The sequence below is a fragment of the Nelumbo nucifera genome, chromosome 1, assembly GCF_055504915.1.
Source record: "Nelumbo nucifera cultivar China Antique chromosome 1, China Antique-T2T, whole genome shotgun sequence".
Lineage (NCBI taxonomy): Eukaryota > Viridiplantae > Streptophyta > Magnoliopsida > Proteales > Nelumbonaceae > Nelumbo > Nelumbo nucifera.
Window position 1 is genome coordinate 81,638,171 of NC_142649.1, and position 23,974 is coordinate 81,662,144.

Here is a 23,974-nt window from a genome sequence, read left to right on the forward strand (position 1 = left end):
AATAAATCGTAGTTTCATCGTAGAATTGAGGTAGGTGTTAGTTTGAAATTGATGCTAATTCACAGGCGCGTATGAGTGTTATAGGTGAAATATTTATAATTTTGAATTGTTGTAGGTATGGCTAGAGGTAGAGTGAAATATATTTTTCATTATCTTTTTTTTAGTTGTAATGGTTATCTGATGTGATGTGATGTGATAAGACAATTTTTTTTAAATTTGTATTAACCAATGTAAATTTGTATTATATATGAATATAATTAAATTTAGGGATTTGATCCTATAAGCCCATTTCCCCGAGATAAAATAAGAAAATCCCTTGCTCAAAAATTGTATAGTAGATTTAATAATATAATGTTTATATTTTTTTAGTGGAAGTGGTTATATGATGTGATATGATAAAACAATTCAAAAAATTGTATTGACTTAGTAAAGCATCATAAGCAAAAGTGACAATGGTACCAAATACAACCAAAATGAGAATCTTCTAGTGCCTATCTTTTGCCAAAACCTAGCATAGAATAGCTTACAAAAAATTCTTTAATTCCCTTAAACCAAATAAGGGGTATTTTGGAATTTGATCACTTTCATGAGATAGGCATGCCTAAAATCAACTCCTGAAACAATTTTGAAAAAGAAAACTTAATAAAAAGTTATGAAGTATCGAAACACTTGATGTGACTATTTGTTCATATCAAGCTTATCAATAGTTTAAACCATGCTCCCCAAAACTTTCCCCCTTCAAAAGCCTAAGACAAAAGATTTATTTGAATTAGGGGTGGCCATGAGTTGAGCTTCTCACGAGCTATTTGAGCTCGATTCGTGAAAAGCTAGGCTCGGTTTGATTTAAACTGAGCTTCGAGTCGAGCTCGAACTTGATATATAGGCTCATTTGCTAATCAAGCCAAGATCGAGCCCAATGAAGCTTAGCTCGAGAGGCTTGCAAGCCTAGTATAATAAATAAACATTTTTTTATTATATACATACATACATACATACATACATACATATAAATATATATAATAAATAATTTTTATTTTATATAATAATATTTTTATTTTTTATGTATAATAGTAAATAATTTTTACAATTCTTATTTTTTTTGTATGTAAAATAAAATATATATATATATATATATTTTTTTTTTTTTTTTTTATTTTAAATTGGCTTATAGTCGAGCTTGAGCCTAATATAATTTCAGCAAGCCAAGCTCAAATAGACAAGTATTTAGCTTGGTTCAGCTCGAAATGAGACAAATGCCAAAAAAAATCCCTGCCCCTGAATTATACCCTCATCATAAGTTACCATAACCTCACTTGGTTAAAAGAGGAGGAATACTTAGCTGCACAAAACACTCTTTTTAAGTATAAAGAGATGCAGTTAAAGGTCCATTCAATTCCAGGATTAGAGATAAAGAATCTATTGAAGAGAGACAGGAATATTTTTAAACACCAAGGCTATGTTTTTAAACACGAATTTCAAAACTAAAATCCACTATTTTTACACTGACCAACTTTGAATACAAAAGATTGCATCCATGTTTTAGATGCAAACAAATTCGGCTTTGGTCAGTAGCTTGTTCGAACAACCTCTTGCAATCCTGCATTGGGAATATCTCTCATGAAATAAAGCTCATAAGTACGGAGATATTCCTAATGCAAAACTGTAAAGACTGTTCGAGCGGGCGTTACACCGACCAAAGTCGAAGTCGATGCAAACATGCCTTAAAATTTATGACTACTATCTAGGGGTGTTCACATTAAATGTCAAATCAGCCCAACCCAATTCGAGTTGGTCGGTTTTTTCAAAACCACCGGTCGGTTTTGGTTTGTATGAAAAAATAAACTGATAATTCGGTTCGTCAGTTTTTATGTATGAAAACCGAAACCAAACCGAACCGAACCGATCATATATGTTTAAATAATTATTAATTAGTCCCTACCTTATATGTTAAATGTTGATATATTTTATTTGTGTTTTGTTTGAGCTTTGAAAAAAAATTGGTTATTTATGATAAAAACTAAAAAGTAAAACCAATACAAATATAATACAATGGTACAATATTTAATTCATTTTGTATAAATTTAAATATATATTGACAAAAAAAATCAGTTTTGCATAAAAAACTAATCCATTTAAATATATATTTTGATTTTACATAAAAACTAAAAAGAAATAAACTTCAATATAAATAGATATTTAGAAATAAATATAGTTTAAACTATATATAAAAATCGACTAAACCGATAAACCGACCCAAACCAACCCTTTATGTCTGGATCGGTTTTACTTTAGGATCGATCGATTTCGATTTAATCAATAAGTAAAATAAGTAGGTCAAATCGATTGAAGAAGATGAGTCAAACCAACCCAACCCGACCCATAAACACCCCTACTACTATCATATTCAATACACAAATTTAAATGCATTCGTATAGATGTAAATAATGAACTAGAATGCATAAATACATCCACCCCGCATTTGCACTCTTCCTGGAGCCCAACATACTTTGGACCATGCTTTAATTAATGTCTTCCCCTCGTCACCCTTGTTATTTTTAGCCCAAAAACGTGGTGCATGCACAAGTAATGCTTCAATAATGCACCTTATACCTCTAATTTATATTAAATAGTAATAAAATTAAATTCATGTAAGCAGTATAAAATATGTTCTCTCCTATTGACAACTTAGCTTCTATAGTCAAGCCCTTAAGACCAAAATAAAGAATCTTCTAGATGTCAAAATGTGTATGGAACCACTTGTCCATAGTTCCTCTCGTTATTCCCTCATCAACAGGACAAAGTTGGGCCCAAAAACTATTGTTGCTGATGGTTAGGTAATCTCACAATAGTATATAATAAGTTTCAGTGAGACAAGTGACCATTACATATATGTATTTGTATAATGCAGACTGAATGATTGCATAAGGTGGTGTAGTGAAGCTCCCTACATCACTTGATTAAAGAAAGTAAGAAACAATCTTCCTTTTCTTAAAAGGTTATATTCTTGTTAATAAAATATTTAACAATTTCTTATAGCTTAAATGATTTGATGCAGGGAAACCATTATTATAAAATAGACTATCTTGTTTCCCCTTTTTGGTTGACATGTCATTGTTATGTCTTATCTTTTTCTTTGTTTGGGGAGTGTACGTATCAACTTTATTACTTTTTTTTAATTGGTGGGGTGGGAAGTTAAGGGTTGATTTGACCCATTTAGGATCCGTTTGGAGGGTTTAACTTTGGTCCAGCAGCTGCTTTCAAGAAGAGGCTTGTATGAAGAGTCAAAGTAAAACCCTCCAAACTTTGGTCCACTTAGGATCCGTTTGGAGGGTTTAACAATCCAAGAACAGAAGATTCTGAACTATTCAAAGCAGAAATAAATAACAATGAATCAATCTCATTATTCTACCACCATGACCAAAAGTTTCCACCCTTTAGACTTTGTTAACTAAATTGCAGAAAATTATTGCTACCGACTCTACTTCTAGACTTCCATGAAAGATCTTGATTGGACCGAACAACACCAAACAAAAATAACTTGTATCAGTGATACCAACTAAGCTGAAACTGCCATAGTTAGAGGACGAATTTTGAGCCAAAGACTCCTTTTTTTTTCTAGCTGACTTCTTTGAGAGTTTGGTAGAATAACTTCGGCAGATAATAAAGTTTTGCGGATTCACGATATTAGCTTCCAAACTTAAATGGTTATTCTGTCTGGGTGACAACGATCAGTAGAATTAATTTTTCAATGAAAACGACACAAGTATAGAATGAATGACTCATTTACGCTTCTAAACCAAGAGAAAGTTTTTGGTCAAATTTATTAAATTACCCTTATGCTTTGGCTAATTGATTAACTCTATCTTTACTATTGTCTTACATTATCTGTAAGTTTTTTGACAATTGTCTAAACTCTCCTTGCCATTACGTCCCTTAAGAAAGACAAAAATGACTATTTTACTCTTTATTTTTTTTTTTAATTTTCAAAATAAAACAGGAATAAGGGAGAGAGAGCTATGAACTCCATCGTCCCCAACACCGAATGTGCTGCCTGATGTTCCCATTGATGCAGGGGTTATAAGTGCGGAGATATTCTGAGCCCTTGAGGCTTTGTTTCGACCATTTCTTCAAGACCAATTGAAAGCGACAAAACTCCCAAGTCTTAACATGCTTAAAAATATCAATCCTACTCACATTCCTCTGATTGATGACTGATGAGCACATAAAAAACATGCTGCCCTGTCGCTCTATCTATCTCTACAAAATGAAACCAATCCAAGTGATCCAATTTGGCATCAACAGGCAGTTAATACTCCAATGCTCCACCACCCGCAACTATATCACTTGTCTGGTACAATGCATAGGAAAGTAATTTAGGCCGTTGGTTCGTCCCAAGCATTTTTTCCTTGTTTGAATAACCCTAACTGAATTCCAGTTTCTAGTGTAGAATTCCTCATCAAATTGCCAAGTACGCCTAAACAAATATGTGTCATTGGTAAACCCCGCACCCCAGCAGATCAGAACCACAAGTCAACTGCCCATAATTGATCAGAATAAGATTATTGCTAGTGGTCAAAGGATCGTAGGACAAAGGATCGATCTAAACAGTTGGTAATTGGAGTCACTGAAACTTGGAGGAGAAGCACTGAGTTGCGTCTGAAGACACCGTCTTTATAACGTTGTTTGCCCCCACTCAGTTCCACTGAATTTGTTGTTGGGTTACAGGTAAATTCGTTCCCATGATACAATAGAGCCTTGGGCAGGAATCTGCAACCAGCAAAGTTAAAGAATCTACAACTAGCAGATCCGACTGAGAGACATAGGAGTGGTTTTCGAAACTTGTGTGTGCAATTGCTTGATTCACGCTCCTTAAATAATTTATGAAGAGTCATGAAGCAGACGAAGGTGCTAGTTCAGAAAAGGCTCATTGAACAGTTACAATTTCAAAACTTGTGAAAATTCTGACTGTTAAAAGGTAGTTAACGGTTAATGACTGTTAACTTTGAATAGTGCCTCTTGATTACACCTAATCGAATCGTGGCAATTGAAAACATCAACGATCAACCTCGCATCATAAGTCAAAGCCGCTTTTCGTGAGCCACACGAAGTGCGAGCAAAGTGCGCCTCTAAAACGTCTCATTGCGTTACACTCACGCGCACACACGCGTGCACGCATGTTACGCGGTAGCAAGCCTTCATACTCTCTTCTTTATATCTAAGGAGTGTAAATAAGCTCCTATTTAAAAAACCAAAACAAGTTTTGTAATTTTCCAATGTGGGACAAGTTAAAAACTGGCTTTAGTAAGAGAAAAAAGTTATTTTTCAAGACATGTGTGCAAGTGTATTTTCCATGTAATTGATCAATCAAACCCCATTGGATTTAATCTCTAATGAGGATCAGTGACAAGGGATCGATCTGAACAACCTCAAAAGATTCAATCACTGGAGGATCAGTGGCAGTGTTGTAAAAATAGATATCCGCTTCGCCGTCCTTAACGAAAGCTAACAGATCAGAGTAAGCCTTGGTCTTGCTCACATGGTCCCTTCACGGCGACCACTAGCTGAACATGGCAGTTGGATGTGGACATGGCAGGGGATATGGGTTAAGGGGAAGAGGAGAAGAGGGAGAGCGAGGAAGAATAAGAAGGACATGGTAGTTGGGTGTAGAGGAACTAGTGTTTCTTTGGACTTTGGACATGTGAAGAGGAGCAGAAGCAGATAGACATGTGAAGGGAAGCAATGGACTAAAAAATATAGATATAAATAAAATATAAATAAGAGAGATAGAGAGAGAAGAGAGTGGAAGGAAGAAGTCGTTCTGGGCAGATTCCTCGTAGATGGAGTGGATTTAGTTGAAAGGGTATTTTAGAAATTTTTGAAAAATATATCAGTCATATGATGTCACATGTGATGGAACTAGATGGAAAGTTAATGGTAAAGAAGGTTTTAGACAATTGTTAAAAAACTTAGAAGTACTCTAAGACAATATGTAAACAATAAGGATAGAATTAGTCAATTAACTAAACCATAAGGATAGTTTAAGAAATTTGCCCTAAGTTCTTTGGATGAAATCTTGGAAGAAAAAAAAAAAATCATTTCTACTTTTGTCTTGTAAACTTAAAGTTTAACACTTGCATGAGTCTTTTCTGATACTAATTTGCCTGCATGAAAATCAAGTTTACTTTGAATCACATGGTGACCAATCAGATGATTCCACGTCAAAGAGTACTAGTCCCTGTCAGATTAAAGAAAAACTTAATCACGTCAAGTTAGAGCCTAAGTCAAGGTTAAATTGGAAATCATTAATTTTCGTGGGACGTATTGTTTCTTGTTCAAGAATGTATTTTCTTTTACATTCCAAAAAATAAGACAAAAAGAATGTATTTTCCTCTTTATCTGACATGGACGATTCTTTGACGTGGAAGTTGGGACCACCTGATCGGTCGGCATGACTCATGAGGAACTACTCCAAGAGTAACAGTCAAAGTAAACTCCTTGTGATAAATGAAAAAAAAAAAAAAAAAAAACTTTGAAATATAAGGAGCGAATGTCATTGCGTGAATGTATGTTATGTGGCTTATCAGCATTGAGAGGGACTCTATCAATTGGCAATAGTGTTGCCACGTGTCAGCTCTTTGTATAAATGATTAGGAGCATTTTGTAATGTGGATGATCAATCCACACCGGTGTCTGCAATTGTTTTGCACTTTGGATAAAATGTGTAGAGTGAAACGGTCCATAACTAAAGAGGCATTTTCCAGTTATACATACAACTTGTGAGATAATTTATATAGTTGATCATTAATAAAAATTTTGTATATTTTAAGCCTAAAATAAATTGAAAAAAGAATACAAAATAATAATAAATAAAATAAAACACCAATATGTAATTATTGAATACGCCAAATAAATGTTAAATATTAGAAGCATGGTTTAAAGTTTCGACAAAGATGTATTGGTACTATAAAGTTTAAACTATATTCCTTTTATTTTTTTCTTTAGTTTTTTATAGTTTTATTTTAAACATATTTTTATATATATTATTTAAAAAATATTCCTGAAAACATCTCTAAACAGGTGTATCAAGGACTAAAAGATACAATACGACATGTCTGATATGGGGCATATCATATTAATACTTTGAACCTTAATTAGAGGATAAAATATATAGAATATGAATTTATCTAATAATGAAAAATATTTTTTATTAACAAAAAAGATAATAAAAATAATTTAAAAACAATTACTTTTTATCTTCAAATATTTTTCATTAACAAAAATAATGGAAATGGTTCAATGTTAAAAAATTATCATAATATCACCTTCAAATATTAACAATTGTTAAAAAAAATAAGAATAAAATTAAATGATATAAAGATAAAATAAAATTAGAAGGAAAATAAACTAAAAAAGTAACTATGATGAATAAAAAATATAGTCTCACCGTGGATGGAGATTCATCAACGAATTTTACTTGTGTGTGGTATAATGGGGAATGGACGGTCCCAATTCATGATATATTATGTTGGAGGAGATCATCCATCACTGAAGAACCACATATGTCTTCTGGGTAGACCTATTCATGGGCCGGGCCGGGCTTTTGCTCTTCATTAACAAGATTTTTTCAGGCCCAAGCCCGGCCCTCATAAAAAGCCCGAAGCCCAACCTAATAGAGGCTGAAATGCAGGGCGACTGAGTTTATTGGTAGTGCGGCTGGCACCGGTGCCTGAGTTCGCCATCACCGATGCTTGAGTTCACTGGTTCCTGAGAATATGCAACAATGCATGAGAATGAGAACTACGAGAGAGACAAGAGAGAGAGGAATAGTGGAGAGAGAGAGAGAAGATTCACCGTCGGAGAGAGGGGCGACTGAGTTCACTAGTGGCACGGTTGGCGCCGGTGCCTGAGTTCGCCGGTTCCTGAATCCTGAGAATATGCGAGTGCGTGCAAGTGAGAACTATGAGAGAGACGAGAAAGAGAGAGAGAGAGAGAGAGAGAGACGACCGGTGCCTGAGCTTGCCTGTCACCTCTGTGACTGAGAACAGTGGCTGCTTGCTTGGATTCGCGTCGATTATTGAGAGTGAGAATGAGAAGAGAAAGATAAAAGATGAAAAGAGGGAATAGGAAAGGTTAATTGGGTAGGGTTTACAATAAAATATAAAATGTTGGGTCAGGCCGGGCTTTTGTGACAAATCCTGAGCCCAACCCGTAAAATAGTCGATTTTAGGCCTGAGGTCAAGTCCACGGGCTAAAGGTCATGCGCATGCCCGTCTGGGGGTTAGGCCGGACCGGGCTGGCCCATCGGGTTACCCAACCCATGAACAGGTCTACTTGTGGGCAGACCCAAAACGGTCCTGCCCACGAGATATTCATACAACCCCTATAATGTTCATTGGAAATTTGGACCCCACCTGTCCATGGCCCCACATTTCATATATGAAGACGTGGGTTGTTCCTATCCACCATCTGTAGAAAGGTTAGCATGAATGTCATTTTCCCTTCAATCAAATTGCCTTCAATATATTAAGACCATGTTTGGGAATGGGAGTGCTTAAAAATAAGTGTTTATTCAAAATAAGCGCTTATTTGGATCATTAAGCACTTATTGGTATTTTGGAAATCAGCTTGAAATAAGTGCTTATTTTTTTTAAGTCCAAATTTCCAACTTTTTTTAAGTGCTTATTATATAAGCACTTATTCAACTTTTTTCTTCCAAAATTATCCCTAGTTGAATTTTAAAATACCACTTATAAAATTATCTCTAGTTGAATTTTATAAATGTACTTTCATGAAAGCACTTTTACAAAAGTACTTTATGAAAGCACTTTTATAAAAGCATTTTTATAAAAGTACTTTTAAGAAAATAATTTTATAAAAGTGCTTTTGTAAAAGTACTTTTATAAAGTACTTTCGTATAAGTGTTTTCATAAAATTATTTTCATATAAGTGTTTTATATAAGTAATTTAATAAAAGTACTTTCAAAGGGTATATTTTGAAAATTTGAAAAAAAATGAAGGACAAAATAGTCACAAATGCTTATTTTTTAACTTAAGCATTCCCAAACATGGCCTAAATAAACAATAAGTGGTGATTCAATGAACACGATCTCAATGAGTAAACCCTAACTACGATACCTTGTTCATCAATTATTGGTTCCAAATATATGTAAATATATTTTTTTAATGTATTAGAAAACATGAAATATTGTTCTTATAAACAAAGGGGCTGTGACTTGTGTCCAATGTCAATTGTTTTTCGAGTTTGAAGAACAAATAAAGCCGATCTGATTTGAAATCAAATTGGTTCTTCAAACATAAACATGAAAACTATGTATTTGATGATTTGACATATATTTAAAAAAAATTAAACAAAAAAATTATTCTTGAATTTCTGATTTAATGGTAATAAAGGATTCCGTACTCTTCAATTCATATGCATATAAAAACAAAACTTCTCAATTATCGTTTATAACTCGATGGTTGCAGAATTAGCTGAATGTTTTAATCGTTTAACGGGTTATAGAATCAATGATAAAGTTCCACACCATTAATAAAATACATGAGACCACCTACTAAACCTTGCTCGGCTGAAGAATGAAGGACGGTGGATAAGAGACACCACATCACTGTTAGATAAGTTTGGATAGAAATGTAACTTGTCCCAAAGTTTTATTTATTTATTTAACTTGTCGCAAAGTTAATATTCAACAAAAGCAGCAGCCCCCATAACATATAAGAATATGCAGCTATCAGCCTACATCTATCAGCTAGAACTAGAAGGGAATTAAGTAATAGAAATTCATGATTGCATGGATAATTGGATATAAGTCAGTGCTGTTTGCACTTATTGGGATGCATAAGTCACAGCTCAACCGTAGAAATAAAGTATTCTTATTGAAACAATTCCATTAGATAGGTGTCAGACTGCATTGGAAACTGACAACCATTTGAGTTTCTTCACTTATCTTTGTTAGGGATAGAATAGCTGGAGTTCTGCAGCACAGAGACACAGATCTGTGAACTTATTTCCTTGCCTTGGCAATCCTTTTTGGTTGGGCCTACCATAGCCCAATGTCCAGTAATAGTTGGACTTTTGCAGGGATTTAAAAAAAAAAGAAAGAAAGAAAGGTTTTCCTGATAGAGGGAGAGGGAGAGAAAATAAATAAAACAAACATAATGGTAAAGTAGAAAGCTGTCCGAGTTGATAGGTTTATACCCTGTTTTTACTTTCAAAGAACACTCAATTTGAATCCTAGAAAACTTAATTCTATTCTCTCATGTCTCTGAATAGATGGATATCCTCATAATTCATCACCCACCCTCATAAATAATACATAACCAGGAACATCATTGTCCACCAAACTTTGGGCATGTTGGTTGGGTGTAGTTGAACCAATCAGCATTTATTTTAATTGTTTGGGTCTAGTCTTTACTGTGGACCTGTTAATATTGTTCTTAGTATCATGAGCAGTGATAAAGTAGACTAAAATGTCTTCTAAGCAATTATTAAAATATTGATACATTCAATATCCAAATATGGGTATCGATACATATCATATGGTTGATACCTATGTTTTTTATTTTTTATTTTTATTTTTATTTTATAATAATTAAGGGTTAGGAAAGAGGTCTGAGACCTTTAAAATATTTTAAAAAAAATGTGCATCGTGTATCCAAGTATATTTGGATATACTAATACCAATATAATATACCCAATACAGGAACTACGATATTTTAATCCTTGCTTCTAAGTATTCTCTCTATGTGTGTGTTCTATCTCTTTGTTTGGCTATATGTGCTAGATAGATCTTGTTCTTCGTGGACCTTTTAAATCACACTAGGACAAAACAGAAACAGGGGATTGAAAGCCTTTAGGCTAGCATTTGAAAACTCTTATACAAGGTGAAGGGGTCCCTCATCTAAGAATATATACTTTCTGACTGGTAAATAGGGCTACGTGATCTCTATAGGAAAAAGAAAGAAAGAGAAGGGAAAACTGGAAATCAATGCCAAATTGCCACTTGCCAATAGCATCATGAAGTTATTCATTTGTCTTCTTCGTAAATTGCCAAAACCATCTTAACTAGTTTCTCATTTATTTCATCACAACCCACGGGGCTCCCCTGTTGCATCTGTTTCTACCTTTTAGTCTTGTCACATGATTAAGGGTCCCTTTGGTTTGTGAGAATAGGGGTTTAGAATTGGAATCAAAATTGTCCATTCTGATTCCAACTGTTTGGTTGGACAGTCAATTCTGATTTCAATTTTGATTCAGATTTCAATCTGAACCAAACAGGTGAGGGGAATAGATCATTTTGATTCCAATTCCAAGGATTTCAATTCCAACATTGAACTAAATGGACCCTAAAGTTCTCCTATCCTGGATTCATAATTCATATGGCTGAAGTGTTTTACAACTATGGTGTTGTTTGGGCCCAAACAATTACTTTTAATTTTAAAACCTAACATTTTGTTTTTTTTTTTCCTTCTTGTTGAAGAATCCAACTATATATATATCATTTTTAATGGGTCTTCTATTCTATATAAGTCTCTTGTGTATTATGGGAACTATGCACAATAAGGTCTCAATTCATAAAAATTATTAATTTTTATAATATTATTAATTAATTAATTAAAAATGCATTAATACAAAAAATGCATTAATACAAAATTATAAAATTAATTAATTAATTAAAAATGCATTAATACATTAGAACATGGGTTCTATTTGCAATATATCAAACCCATATTAAATCATATTTTATTAAAACTATCAATTAATATTATTTGTATTTAAATTTCTTATTTTTATTAGTGCTTACTAAGTTTGAATTTTAAGAGTGAAATTGAAGTATTTTTAATTTTTATTAAGTTTTGTTAATATTTATTAGTTTTAAGTGGGATTGTAGTGGATTTTTAAATTAATAATTTTTAAAATAATATTTTTGTTTTTGTTGTTTTATGTTTGATTGTTTAACCTCAACCTATTTATATTATTTGACTTTAGTATTTTTTATTAATTTTAAAGCCCTGTTGCCCACATTATGTATAGGCTTGATGAAGATCTGAGCTAGACCTATCTTAAAAGAAAATTTTTGCTTAAGCCCAAAGTTGGGAAGTTATAAATGATCATTCCTAAGTAGGAGTCTTATGACAATATTTTAATTAAATTTTATAATTTTTATATGCAATGCAAATGGTTTATTTTATTATTTTCATAATCTTTATTTTTTATTATTGATTTTAATTACCCTATTAATATTAATTATATTAAATAAAATTAAATTTTATTTTAATTTTTTAACTTATGAACTACTATTTTTTATTAATTTCTTAACTTTTAATAGTTGCTAGATAAAATCTTGCTAAATAAAAACTTTTATTAATATAGTTGCTAGATAAAAACTTTTAATAGTTGATGGCCCTAATACCAATGAATCAATTATAGCTTTACTATATTCTCCTCTCCCTCTAATGATAAACCAAATATTTATAGATTTATAAGCAAACACAAACATGAAAGTGCTTCCCCAGGGAGACAGGTCACTACTACCAAAAAAAAGTTCGGTTTGTGTTTCATCTAATTCATGAACACAACCTGCTCCTATGTGTTATTTGTATGATTTTGCTTTGTAGCTTTTTCAACAATGAAATATGATTTTTCATGTAAGCATGAAATGGCAGTTACATATGGTGTGTCTAAGTGTTTCACACACCAATATGGCCAGTCATAATGTCTCTTATTTGATTAGATGCTAGAGTGAAAGTACATGAACATATGAGTCATATGATCAATGTTCACATGTCATTGTTCAAAAAATGAATCATGAACAGAACCTCTTTTGCGTTGTGTGATTCCAAAAATGTTATGTACATATGAATCATATGATTGGTATGGTTCTAGAACCATACCACCAACAAAAAATAAGACAAAATATATGGCTCAAGTCATAATGTCTCTATTTTCAAAGTACATGTACATATGAATCATATGATCAATGTTCACATGTCATTGTTCAAAAAATGAACCACGAACGGAGCAACCTCTTTTGCGTTGTGTATTTCCGAAAAAAAAAAAACTGTTATTTTCAGCAAACCAAAAACTAAGACAAAACATAAAGGTGAGGTCCTCACAACAAAAATGGGTTCAATTGGTAATTCTTCTATTACAAGATGGGAGTTGTGCATTTGGCTGCCTAATAAGAAATCATAAAGGCGAGGTCATCACAACAAAGATGGGTTTAATTGGTAATTCTTCTATTGCAGTGACAAGAGGTTGGCTGCATTAGAAGCTCACAAACTTGCTTTACAGGTTAGAGATGTTGCACTTTCATCACCATTTAAAGTGTTGCAAGACAAAATCAAGCCATCATGGAGATGCAAAACAATGCTGGAGGAGTGCAAGAGGCTGGTTCAAGAGTTCAACCTAAATGTGGAATACAGGCATGTTCACAGAAAGGGAAATCAAGCTGCAAATTAGCTGGATAATTGAGGTCACCAGAGTGAAGAAGCTTCAGGCAGTTTGAGATCTTGGGAGCTGGATTTTATAGCCTTTTTGGATGCTATGAAGAGATCCCTCCCCACGCTGGTTTAATTCCTTTTCATTCTACCAATAAATAAATAAACAAAACAAAGTTCAGAAAAGCCATTTCAAGTGCCTAAGTCAGCCCTGTACCAAGATGTCAAAGAAAACGGATGCAAGGTCTTCAGTAAAGGTGCATCAGGAAGTTTTAATCATTTTATTGTATGTTTGCCCAACCACCAACCTGTATTGTTGAAATGGCAATAGGTGAGACCCAGGAGACAAGGTGATCGGCCATATATAAAGATGAACAGAAAATTATGAGTAAATCAGCTACAAGTGTTTATATAGTGATTACTCATTGAACTTATTAAAATCATATATAGGGCCTGCTAACAGGCAGGCATTTGCCCTGCATTTGAGTGGTGACAAGTTGAAAGCACTGCAGCTGAATTCACTGTTGAATTTGAGTTCATGTTTGCTTACTCATCCACGGGTAGAGTCAGTAAAGAATACAAAAGAAGATTAACCTTTAAAAAATCTCCAAAGAAATGCATCTTCTGAAATTTGTAAGGAAACAAATGAGGAGAAATGTCTTGTACAAGAGAACAAAACATACAGCAGCCTCTATAACCACATACCTCACGCTATTATATTCATTTTGGCAGCATGGAAACTAGATTCTCAACATAAAAGCCTAAAGCCTTAGTAGTGTCATCAAACAACTAGAAGCACTAGTTTCTTGCCAATTTATTTACCAACCTCTACAAGAATTTCTCGATGCTAGCAATCAGAGAACTTTTGGGCACAACACCAATAATCATGTCTTTCTTCTCCCCATTCTTGAAGATCATGATGGTTGGGATGCTTCGGATCCCATATTGAGTTGCAAGTGAATGGCACTCGTCGGTGTTCAATTGAAAGCATTTCAATCTCCCAGCATATTGCTTTGATATCTCACCTATTATGGGGTGGATCATGCGGCATGGCCCACACCACGGCGCCCAAAACTCAACCAACACAGCTTGGTCAGTTTCATGGATAAGTGGCTGCCACGTTGAATCTGTCACGGCAGGCACTGCATCACCCAGAGGGGGTTCATTCATTTCATATATTAAAAGAATTACACTAAAAGATGTGCATAAATAGTTTGGATTAAGATGGGATTGAGTTGAGTTGAGTAGTAAAATGATGTATATAAATAACCAAAGTTTCTAACTGAAATACATCAAGATCAGTAAGTGAACATGTATGTGATATGTTGCAAAATGTCAATACTGTTGATGTCACAGATTGACAGTGGACATTTACTTGAACAAGCATCAATCAACCCCCCAATAAATTAGTGAATGAATTAAGTAAAGTCATGAAATTTGACGTCCTTACAGCCTTTAAGAATAGAAAGTCCAAAACTAAATGGATGTTCACACCTTTGCCATCCACCTGTGCTCTTACTCTATTCCTCACTGTTTATTTTGAGACCTTTTCTTTTAGTTTGTTTTTGTTTTGAATCTTTTGATGTCTTGGGTAGGCAGATTTCCTTTATCTGCATTCCGCTTCAGCAATTATCTATTATCTCATGACAAAAGGTATATACATTAAGGTGCAAGATGTAAATACCATCTATTTTCAGAAACCTTGCCATGCCAATTCAATGAATTAAATCTAAGGACAAATGGTAGTCTGCCATTGGAATTAGATTCCTACTTTCCTAGTAAAAAAAAAATGAAGAAATTACAGGATGTCCTCAAAGGGTATTAAAACACACATGAAAAAAAATGTGCAAACGGCACTTTGCAGAATCTTTGTGAAGTTTTCTTGTTACCAAAGGGATATTTACTACCCCTGATAAATGAAGACAACATAGACAAATACGCTAACTTGACAGTGCTTCTGCTGCTGATGATGACTATTGTGCATGCATATAGGAAGTGAAGACAGGGGCAGAGCATCCAGGAAAACAGGGGTTTTCCTTCAAAAAATTGACTTGACTGTTTCTGTGGTTTCTGAACTTATGAAATCTTATATGTTGTAACTTGATACTAAACTTCTTTTGCTTCTTCATGTCATTGCCTTTATCCTGTACTTGGGCATTTGTTTCAAATCCTCCCATGCTTTTTGTTCCCTTAAAAGATTTCTTTTTCATATTTTTTTATGGGGGAAGGGCTAGTAAACATTATTGTGGCAAGAACAATTTATTTCTTATTTTCAACAATAAAAATGTGATAGTAAATCAATGGATCTCAATGTCTTAGGTTTTTTTAATAAACTTCTTAATTGTTAACAATACCCATGAGGATTACCCTTGGAAGCCAAATGCCTAAACATGGCAAGAAGATCTTGATTTAACCAATCCTAACCAACTGAAACACCTAACTAGTCATAATTCCCTTCTTTACATAAAAAGGAAAAAGAAAACAAAATAGCAATACAAGTGGAAAAATTCATATTTCTATCCTTTTTCATATAAAGGAATAAGATCAAGGTCATTAATTAATGGATCTTGATAAGGCCTGATGGACATGAGATAAGTTGCATAATTTTAATAGAGAACCAGTAAGGCTTAAGTGGGTGCAACCAAGCTTGCTCAAAATCTTTAAGTGATCTTATGGTTGTCACCACAACTGCAACATATAGGTGCCTTGTGATAGATGTTCCATCTATTAGTGTTTCTCTCCCTTTACTTTAAGCTATTAACTCTTTCTTCTTTCCCAACTAGTTGTTTGGCTTGTTGTGACTTGCGAGTTGTTTCTTCAAGGTCATTATTTGCATATTTCTGAATGTGTGTGTGTGTGTGTGAGAGAGAGAGAGAGAGAGAGAGAGTCCTCAAGTGGTCTTTCCATTCTCCCCCAGTATACAAACATACTGTACTAAGAACCTAATAGTTTACCTCAGACAGAGCCAATATAATTGTCCCATAAAGCCCTCTTCCTGCTAGTTGATCTAGGTCCAAAAGCCATCCAGCCCCAAAAATCCGAGTCACCAGGATTATTTAAGAGTGCAACCATCAAAGTTTACTAGTAGAAATTAGAATTATGAGTACATTTGTAGAGGGAGCTATGCCTGAAGGCCGAATCCTCATTTCTTCTTGTAAAAGATGAAACTACAACCTACAGTTTGTCATCCTCTCAAAAACGTCAAGATGTGAATCGGACAGGGAAGAAGATGATGAGAGAAGAAGAGAGGAGGAGAAGAGAGTTCGATCAGTTCTCTATTCTTTCTCCTAATCAGTTGTATTAATCTAATCTCAATGGAATAATTACAATGATGCCCTTAATGGAGCATCCAGCTCATAAACATAACTCAAAACAATAAAACAAAATAGTTAACAAACCCAACCTCTCTACACTCCCCCTCAAGCTGAGCATAGATGTCAATCATGCCCAACTTGCTTATATAATGTAGTAGCTTTCCTTTTGGAACTTCCTTCGTCAAGACATCAGCTAACTATTCTTCAGAAGCAATAAATGACAAGCAAACTTCCCGTGAAACTCCATGGGCCACCGCCTTGTACTTTGCCTCAGCAAAAAATCTAGCGACCACAAACTACTTCTTACTCCTCCGTGAACAATGTTCCCTGCCACCATAGCACAGTAATCCGAGATAGATCTCCTGTCAGCAATACATCCAACCCAGTTTGCATCCATATATGCCTCTAGTTTCATATGTCCATGTTTAGTAAAAAGAACGCCTTTCCCTAAAGTCCCCTTTAGGTAACAGAAGACCCTCTTAGTGACTGCCATATGTCTCTAGGAGAATGTGTGAACTAACTAATGACACTCACTACACAAGAAATACTCGGTCGAGTTATACAGCAATACAATAACTTCCCAAGCAATCTCTAGAACACTCCCTTATCAACCAACAATTCACCATCAATGGTCGAGAGCTTGTGATTTAAGTCTATAGGTGTAGAAGCAGGCTTAATACCAAGTTTGCCAATCTTGGTAAGAAGATCAAGGACATACTTGCGCTAAGAAATGAATATACCTTCCTTAGACTGAGCAACTTTTATTCCTAAAAAATATCTAAATTCCCTAAATCTTTGATAAACTCAATGTTAAGAAACTTTTCGTGGGAGAACTTCCTGTGCATCATCACCAGTAACTACAATCTCATCCACACAAACAATAAGAAAGGTCACCAAAGAGGCTCTCCTCTTGACAGAGAGAGTATGATCCTATTGAGTTTGTGTGTATCCAAAGGTAACAAGAGTAATACAAAACCCTTCAAACTAAGCTCTAGGAGATTGTTTGAGACCAAAACAGACTTGTTCAATTTACACATGTTCCCTTGCATTTCTCTCCCATACACTCATGGAAGCAAAGACATATAAACCTCCTCATGCAAATCTCCATTTAAGAAGGCATTTTTGACATCAAATTGATAGAGTGCCTAGTCAAAACTAGTAGCCAAGGATATGAGAACCTGAACTGAAAACATTTTAGCCACAGGAGCAAAGTTCTCCAAGTAATCAATACCATACATTTGAGTGTAACCTTTAGCAACCAAACGGGCCTTAAACCTCTCAATAGTACCATCAGCATGGTACTTAATGGTAAATACCCATTTACAACCGACAGGTTCCTTCCCCTTAGGTAAATCCATAATTTCGCAAGTAATATTCTTATGCAAAGCATCTATCTCAGTCATCATAGCATCCCTTCATTCTGGTTTAGATAAAGCTTCTGAGACAGATTTGGGATAGCTTGTGTAGAAACAAAGGCTAAGAAGGAATAGTATGTTGGAAAAAGAAAGTTGTAGGACAGGTGTTTGGAGATGCAATGGATTGTACACTTTTGTTTCCCTTTTCTAAGGGCAATAGGAAGGTATAGGTTTGGGAAGTTGTCGGTGAGAGCAAAAGAGGGATAACCTATTATCTCATTAGTGATGGGAGGTGAAGAGGCTCAACTAAAGGTGTGGAAACAACTTGTTCATGTTTGAGCTGCCTTTGGTACCACCTTTGAACAATGGGATGAGAGATCAAAGTATGAGGATGAGAAGGAGGAGGAGCAAGAATATGTGAAGAAGACTCAACAGAAGAAGCAAGTGACTCAACTGAGGTCTAAATAGGAATGGGAAAAAGAATAGTTGGGGACTCTACAAATATTTCCACTAAATGCTCACCCTCGAAAAAAGTGCAAAAGAAATGCATGGACTTTGCAAATGTGACATCCCTAGAAACAAAGCGGGTGCCACGAACCGGATCAAACCAGCAATATCTCTTTTGTGTGGAGGTATATCCTAGAAAAATACACTTATGAACCTTAGGTTCAAACTTATGCCTTTGGTGGCTATGAATATGAATATAGCAAGTACATCCCAAAAACGCAAAGAGGAAGAGAGAAAAGGTCCTCATCGAGGAAAAGAAGAAGAAGAAGAAGGGAGGAGGAGAAGAGAGTTCGATCAGTTCTTTCTCCTTTCTGCCAATCAATTTTATTAATCTAATCTCAATGGAATAATTACAATGATGCCCTTAATGGGGTGGCCAGCTCATAAACATAACTTAAAATAATAAAAAAATGGTTAACATGTCCATATGGACAAGGCCCATAAACATAAGCATAACAAATAAAAGAAGTCAAGATAATAAGAGACTAGGGCCCATTCGGCCCAGTCTCTCTACAAGTCATAAATGCTAAATATCATAAAGTGTTCTCTAGTTCTTATGCAATGGAGAACTCATCTAGAGATAAGCTTGACAAATTTCAACAATTTCCTCTTAATTTATGTTGATTGCTTAAAAGATATTCAAATTCACTTGAAAATAAAAAAAAAAGGATATGCTTGTTGGTCAGCTACCAAAAAGTCCTCAGCTTTTCAGTGTTAATAGTGTTGGCATTGGTAATAATGTAATATTGTACAGCATCTTGATTTTACTTATTACACTTTGGTTTCCCTAACAATTATGAGAAAAAGGTAATGGTTAAATGGAACCCAGGAAGCTAATTGTAATTTAATTATGTTAGCTATAATAGAAGTTGAGAAATACAAAAATCATTAAAAAACAGCAAAAGGAGATTTGGAAAAGATCTTCACCTCAAAAGCTTGTCCAGGGTGACAAAAATGATTAATAGTTTATGCCCTGCTATTTTAGAGTCTTCATGTCCATATTTTCTCACTTCCTTGTCTGTGTTGTTCTGATCTTTACAATCAAATTGGAGCTCAAGTAAAGACGATAGAAAAGACAGAAACTAAAAATGGCAAACATGAGAATGTAGAAGAAACGGGGGCAAAAGCCAGAATCAGGCAGAGCTTCTAAATCCCAAAATATCACATAACGAGTCATGCAAAATCCTCAGTTTGGATTATGCTCTAGGAAATAGCTCAAAACTAAACAAGAGCTTAAGCTCTAGTTAAACTAAACAAACCACAAATACAGTGCTAGTGTGCTACTAAACCTAGCTGTTTGAGGTTCAACAGCTAAGGCTACGTTCTGACTTTCATTTTTGTGAGTAATCCATGAATTGTTTCAAGATTTACTTAAATGAGGTCGTTGATTACTCAATTGAGTTATCTCAATGACTAATCTAAGATACAAATAAAAAGCATATCCTCACTATGGCATTTGACCAAATAGTAAAACTCCATTCGCTTTCAAAAACTCAATGAAGCTACTAAACAATGATTAACTAATACCTCTGAACTGTTTTCAGTTTATAACCAAAACACAAGCTCCTTCGCGCTCAAACAATATTAGCTTCATCTGAAGGACCCATAACTGTAAATTATAAACCAAATGGATTTTCAGTAATCGTGACAACAGACAACCATCAGAACAGAATCACCCAAACTCCTGAAGTTAACTATCTTTATAAGAAACCAATCACGAAGTTAAGCTATCAATTCAAGTGAGCACAAAAATGGCGGGAAAGGTAGAGACCAACCGTGTAGAATTGTGTTCTGAGCCTCGCAGACGACTCTTCCTCTGCATCGTGTAATCCCCCCACTCGTCGTGCTTACCGAGGCTGACGTGCTCCTCAGAGGACGCGATTGAATCCTCAAGCCTTTAAATTCCGGCAGAATACCGACTTTAGGACTGCTAGAAGTAGACGAAACCGATGGAACCGTCGGTGACGGCGAAAGGGTTGAAAGGAAGCCGGAGCAACGAGGAATAGTCATCGATTCCAGTACCGTAGTCATGGATATAGAATAAAAGAGAATATCGAATTGGTTGAATAGAATCAGAAAGAGAAAGATTTACAGAAGCGTCACCGGATAAGGATAGATCTAAGAGATTTGGAGATGTCTCAGAAGAGAGTACAATCAGTCTAAATAGACGAGCAACTCGCAGAGTCGCACCGAGAGAGAATTTTGTGAGAGCCAGAAGACACAGAACATATGGCTATGTTGTAGGCTATTCAACCAATAATAACGCCCCACGCCCACTGTCACAGGTGACTCGTTCGTCGCGCCATTAAGGGGGACCCCGTGCCTTAATACGGTGTCAACATGCGTGTCATGGGTGGGCTTTGCATGTATTTTGTAAGGGGATCGCCAATGGCGTTATTATAATTTTTTAGTATAAATTTTTATTATTTTGATGTTTTCTATTGTCATTCCCCCAAAAGCTTAGCGTACTCTTTGAGGGGAGGTAGGTAGTCGAGTGAGTCATGAGCATGTAAAGGTTAAGCATGAGATCCCCTCGACACCGAATTGTGTGCTTATGCTTGCCATCTATTAATGCAATACAAGTAGCTTTTTTCTAATTCATGTGCCATCTCTATTGCCTTTTCTTGTGCTGTTGCTTGTTTAGGTTTACTCGTCGCATTCAAGTGCCGCACGGGGTCCCAACGACTAGCCCCGTGACAGTTGGTATCAGAGCAGGAGTTCCTACACACACTCTGGACCTTGTCTTTGTCCCTACATCAACACAATGAAGAGCAACCGTGGCATTGTCAATGACACACCACATGGGCAGCTCCAAGCCCACGACACTGATGAAGCTCCACTTGACGAACCTACCAAGACACAAGCCCCGAAGGGCCGCACAACTAAAGCTAGCAAGCACAACAAACCAGTCGACCAACTAGCTACCGTGGACATGTGCCTCCTACGTTGTGAGGTGACAGTGGGAGAAACCCGAGATCGGGTTGATGAACTCCACCTCAACCTAGAGACGGTTGAGAATGTAGTGGTGGAACTAGAAGGACGTTTCAATGGCGCCTTCAGAGACATGCACACCACCATACAGGATTCGGGAGTTGGGCCTTCCCAAAGTAGCCAACAGGGCTTGCTAGACAGATTTCAAGCGCAATTGGATGAGATGAGAGATGAGATGACACTCCTAAAGAGGGCGGTGGCCAACGCACCTAGCACTATGTCCACCCTAGCTTCCATGAACATCAAGATCCAAGAGCCAACACCTTACTCGGGTGCTCGGGATGCTAGGGAGCTTGACAATTCCTTGTGGCAATTGGAGCAATATTTCTCCGCCACTAGCATCATTGACAACCAAACTCAGGTACGTACAACTGCTATGTATTTGACTGATATCGCAATGTTATGGTGGCGTAGGTGTTGCCAAGACATTGAATGTGGAACCCGCATCATCGACACCTGGGTTGGATTCAAGCGTGAGATCAAGCGGCAATTCTACCCATAAAATATTGAGTACATGGTGCGCCGAAGAATGAAGAATCTTAGACATCAAGAATCACTGCATGACTATGTCAAGGAGTTTTCGGCCTTGACATTGGAGATCTCTGACATGTCGGACAAGGATCTCCTGTTCAATTTCATGGATGGTCTCAAGCCATGGGCTGAGCTCGAACTCCAGCGACGCGTGGTTGAGGACCTCGCCACCGCTATGGTTGTAGCTGAGCAGCTTGTTGATCTGAGAACACCTAAGGAAGATGTGCAAAGACCATCCAGCCCAGGTACCATGAGTCTGAGTGGGGGAGATCCACAATCAACCTCTATAAAGGAGAAGCCAGTGCCTGCAGACAAGCCCTACAATTACCAACAAGGGAAGAAGCCACAAGGAGGCCCAAGCTATTAGGGCCACCAAGTCACTAGGAGACCTCCTTTTGCACCTTGTTACCTTTGCAATGGGAAGCATTGGGTGAGTGACTGTCCAACCCGAAAGAAAATAACTGCCCTCATTGCCAAACTCAGCGATAGTGAAGAGAGCGATGAGGAGAAACCCACAGCGGTGCCAAGAGTAGGTGCCCTCCAGCTCATCAACGCCATGGTCAAGAAAGATGCCACATCCAAGCGGCCCACCAAAGCCCACAAGGGGCTGAATTATGTAGACATCACCCTCGGCGGGAGGCCCACCCAAGCCTTGGTGGACACTGGGGCCACCCACAACTTCATTTCGCTTGCAGAGGTAAAGTGACTTGGCTTAACCACCACCAAACAAACTGGGTGGGTCAAGGCTGTCAACTCCGGGGCCAAAGCAGTAGAGGGCATGGCCCGTGGAGTAGAACTCCGAGTTAGACCATGGAAAGGACCCATCAATCTATCTGTGGTTCCCTTGGATGATTTTCAGGTTGTTCTTGGAGTGGAGTTCCTCACGCAGGCGGAAGCAGCACTTATGCCACACATCAACAGCTTGCTTATTCTGGATGAACACTCCCCTTGCATGATTCCTGTCTCATCATCCTTGCAGATACTCGGGAAGCAGCTTTTAGCCTTACAGTTGTACCAAGAAACCAGCAACCATGAAGACAGCGCCGCATCAACAAGGAAGAACCCCTGTCAAGTACCTCACAGTGACACTGGAACTGGTTGGGAAGTCGTCACCAGGAAGAAGTCACCCCCAAGACTGTTCCATTTTCAGCGCCAACGCCAATGCCAGCACCCAAGTCAGCACCAACATCAGCTTCAACACCAACCACATCAGCAGAAGTCGACTTCGCAACAAAAGCTGCAAGCACCCGCAAGTGATGGGCCCAACAGAAGACCCAAGGCCGTATCAAACCTTGCCCACATCTACTACCACAACCCCCGGGGAGAGCGAGTGTCACCCAAGCCATCTAGGGACCATATTCACATCATCCCTCAGGCTAATTCCCGCAGTAGCCCTGTGAGTTACCCTTGGGGAAAAATGTATGGGAACCCACACCTTAATAATCTAAAACACCATTTTGATCCTTACCTGGCCCAAACCTACCCCTTAGCCAAACTGAACCAGCCACTAACATACCTTGAGGCTGCCAGGAAAGGACTTAGCCATAGGAAACCCCAACAGAATGAGCCAACCCAGCCATGCCACCAAAATATACACCTCGGCCTTGGACGACAGCCGGTTCGGGGAGCAGCAGAAGAACCTTCCTTCCGCAACAGTGACTCTAAGGGACCAGCCGAACCCGATCTCCAAGGTCGTAGATCGAATTGAGTGGGGGAGAATGTCACAGGTCACTCTTTCGTCGTGCCATCAAGCACCTACCGTGAGCCATCAGAGTGCCAACCGCGTGCCTTCATGGTGTCAACATGTGTTTCATGGGT

General features: G+C 36.7%; 1 protein-coding gene across 2 annotated transcripts; it reads right to left on the minus strand.

Moving 5' to 3' along the window:
• Positions 1-13,979: 13,979 nt before the first annotated feature.
• On the minus strand, positions 13,980-20,871 carry LOC104587148 (uncharacterized). Of its 2 annotated transcripts, XR_733554.3 has the most exons (3): positions 20,410-20,550; positions 20,162-20,243; positions 14,462-14,600 (listed from the first exon to the last, which is right to left on the minus strand). XR_733554.3 is itself a non-coding variant. In XM_010244625.3 (2 exons), the coding sequence occupies exons 1-2, from the start codon at positions 20,663-20,665 to the stop codon at positions 14,287-14,289; spliced, it is 570 nt and encodes a 189-aa protein (XP_010242927.1). In that variant the 5' UTR covers positions 20,666-20,871; the 3' UTR covers positions 13,980-14,286. The 2 variants fall into 2 exon arrangements, 1 of the variants encoding a protein (XP_010242927.1); XM_010244625.3 differs by lacking the exon at positions 20,162-20,243 and having other exon boundaries at positions 13,980-14,600; positions 20,410-20,871.
• Between the last annotated feature and the right edge of the window lie 3,103 nt (positions 20,872-23,974).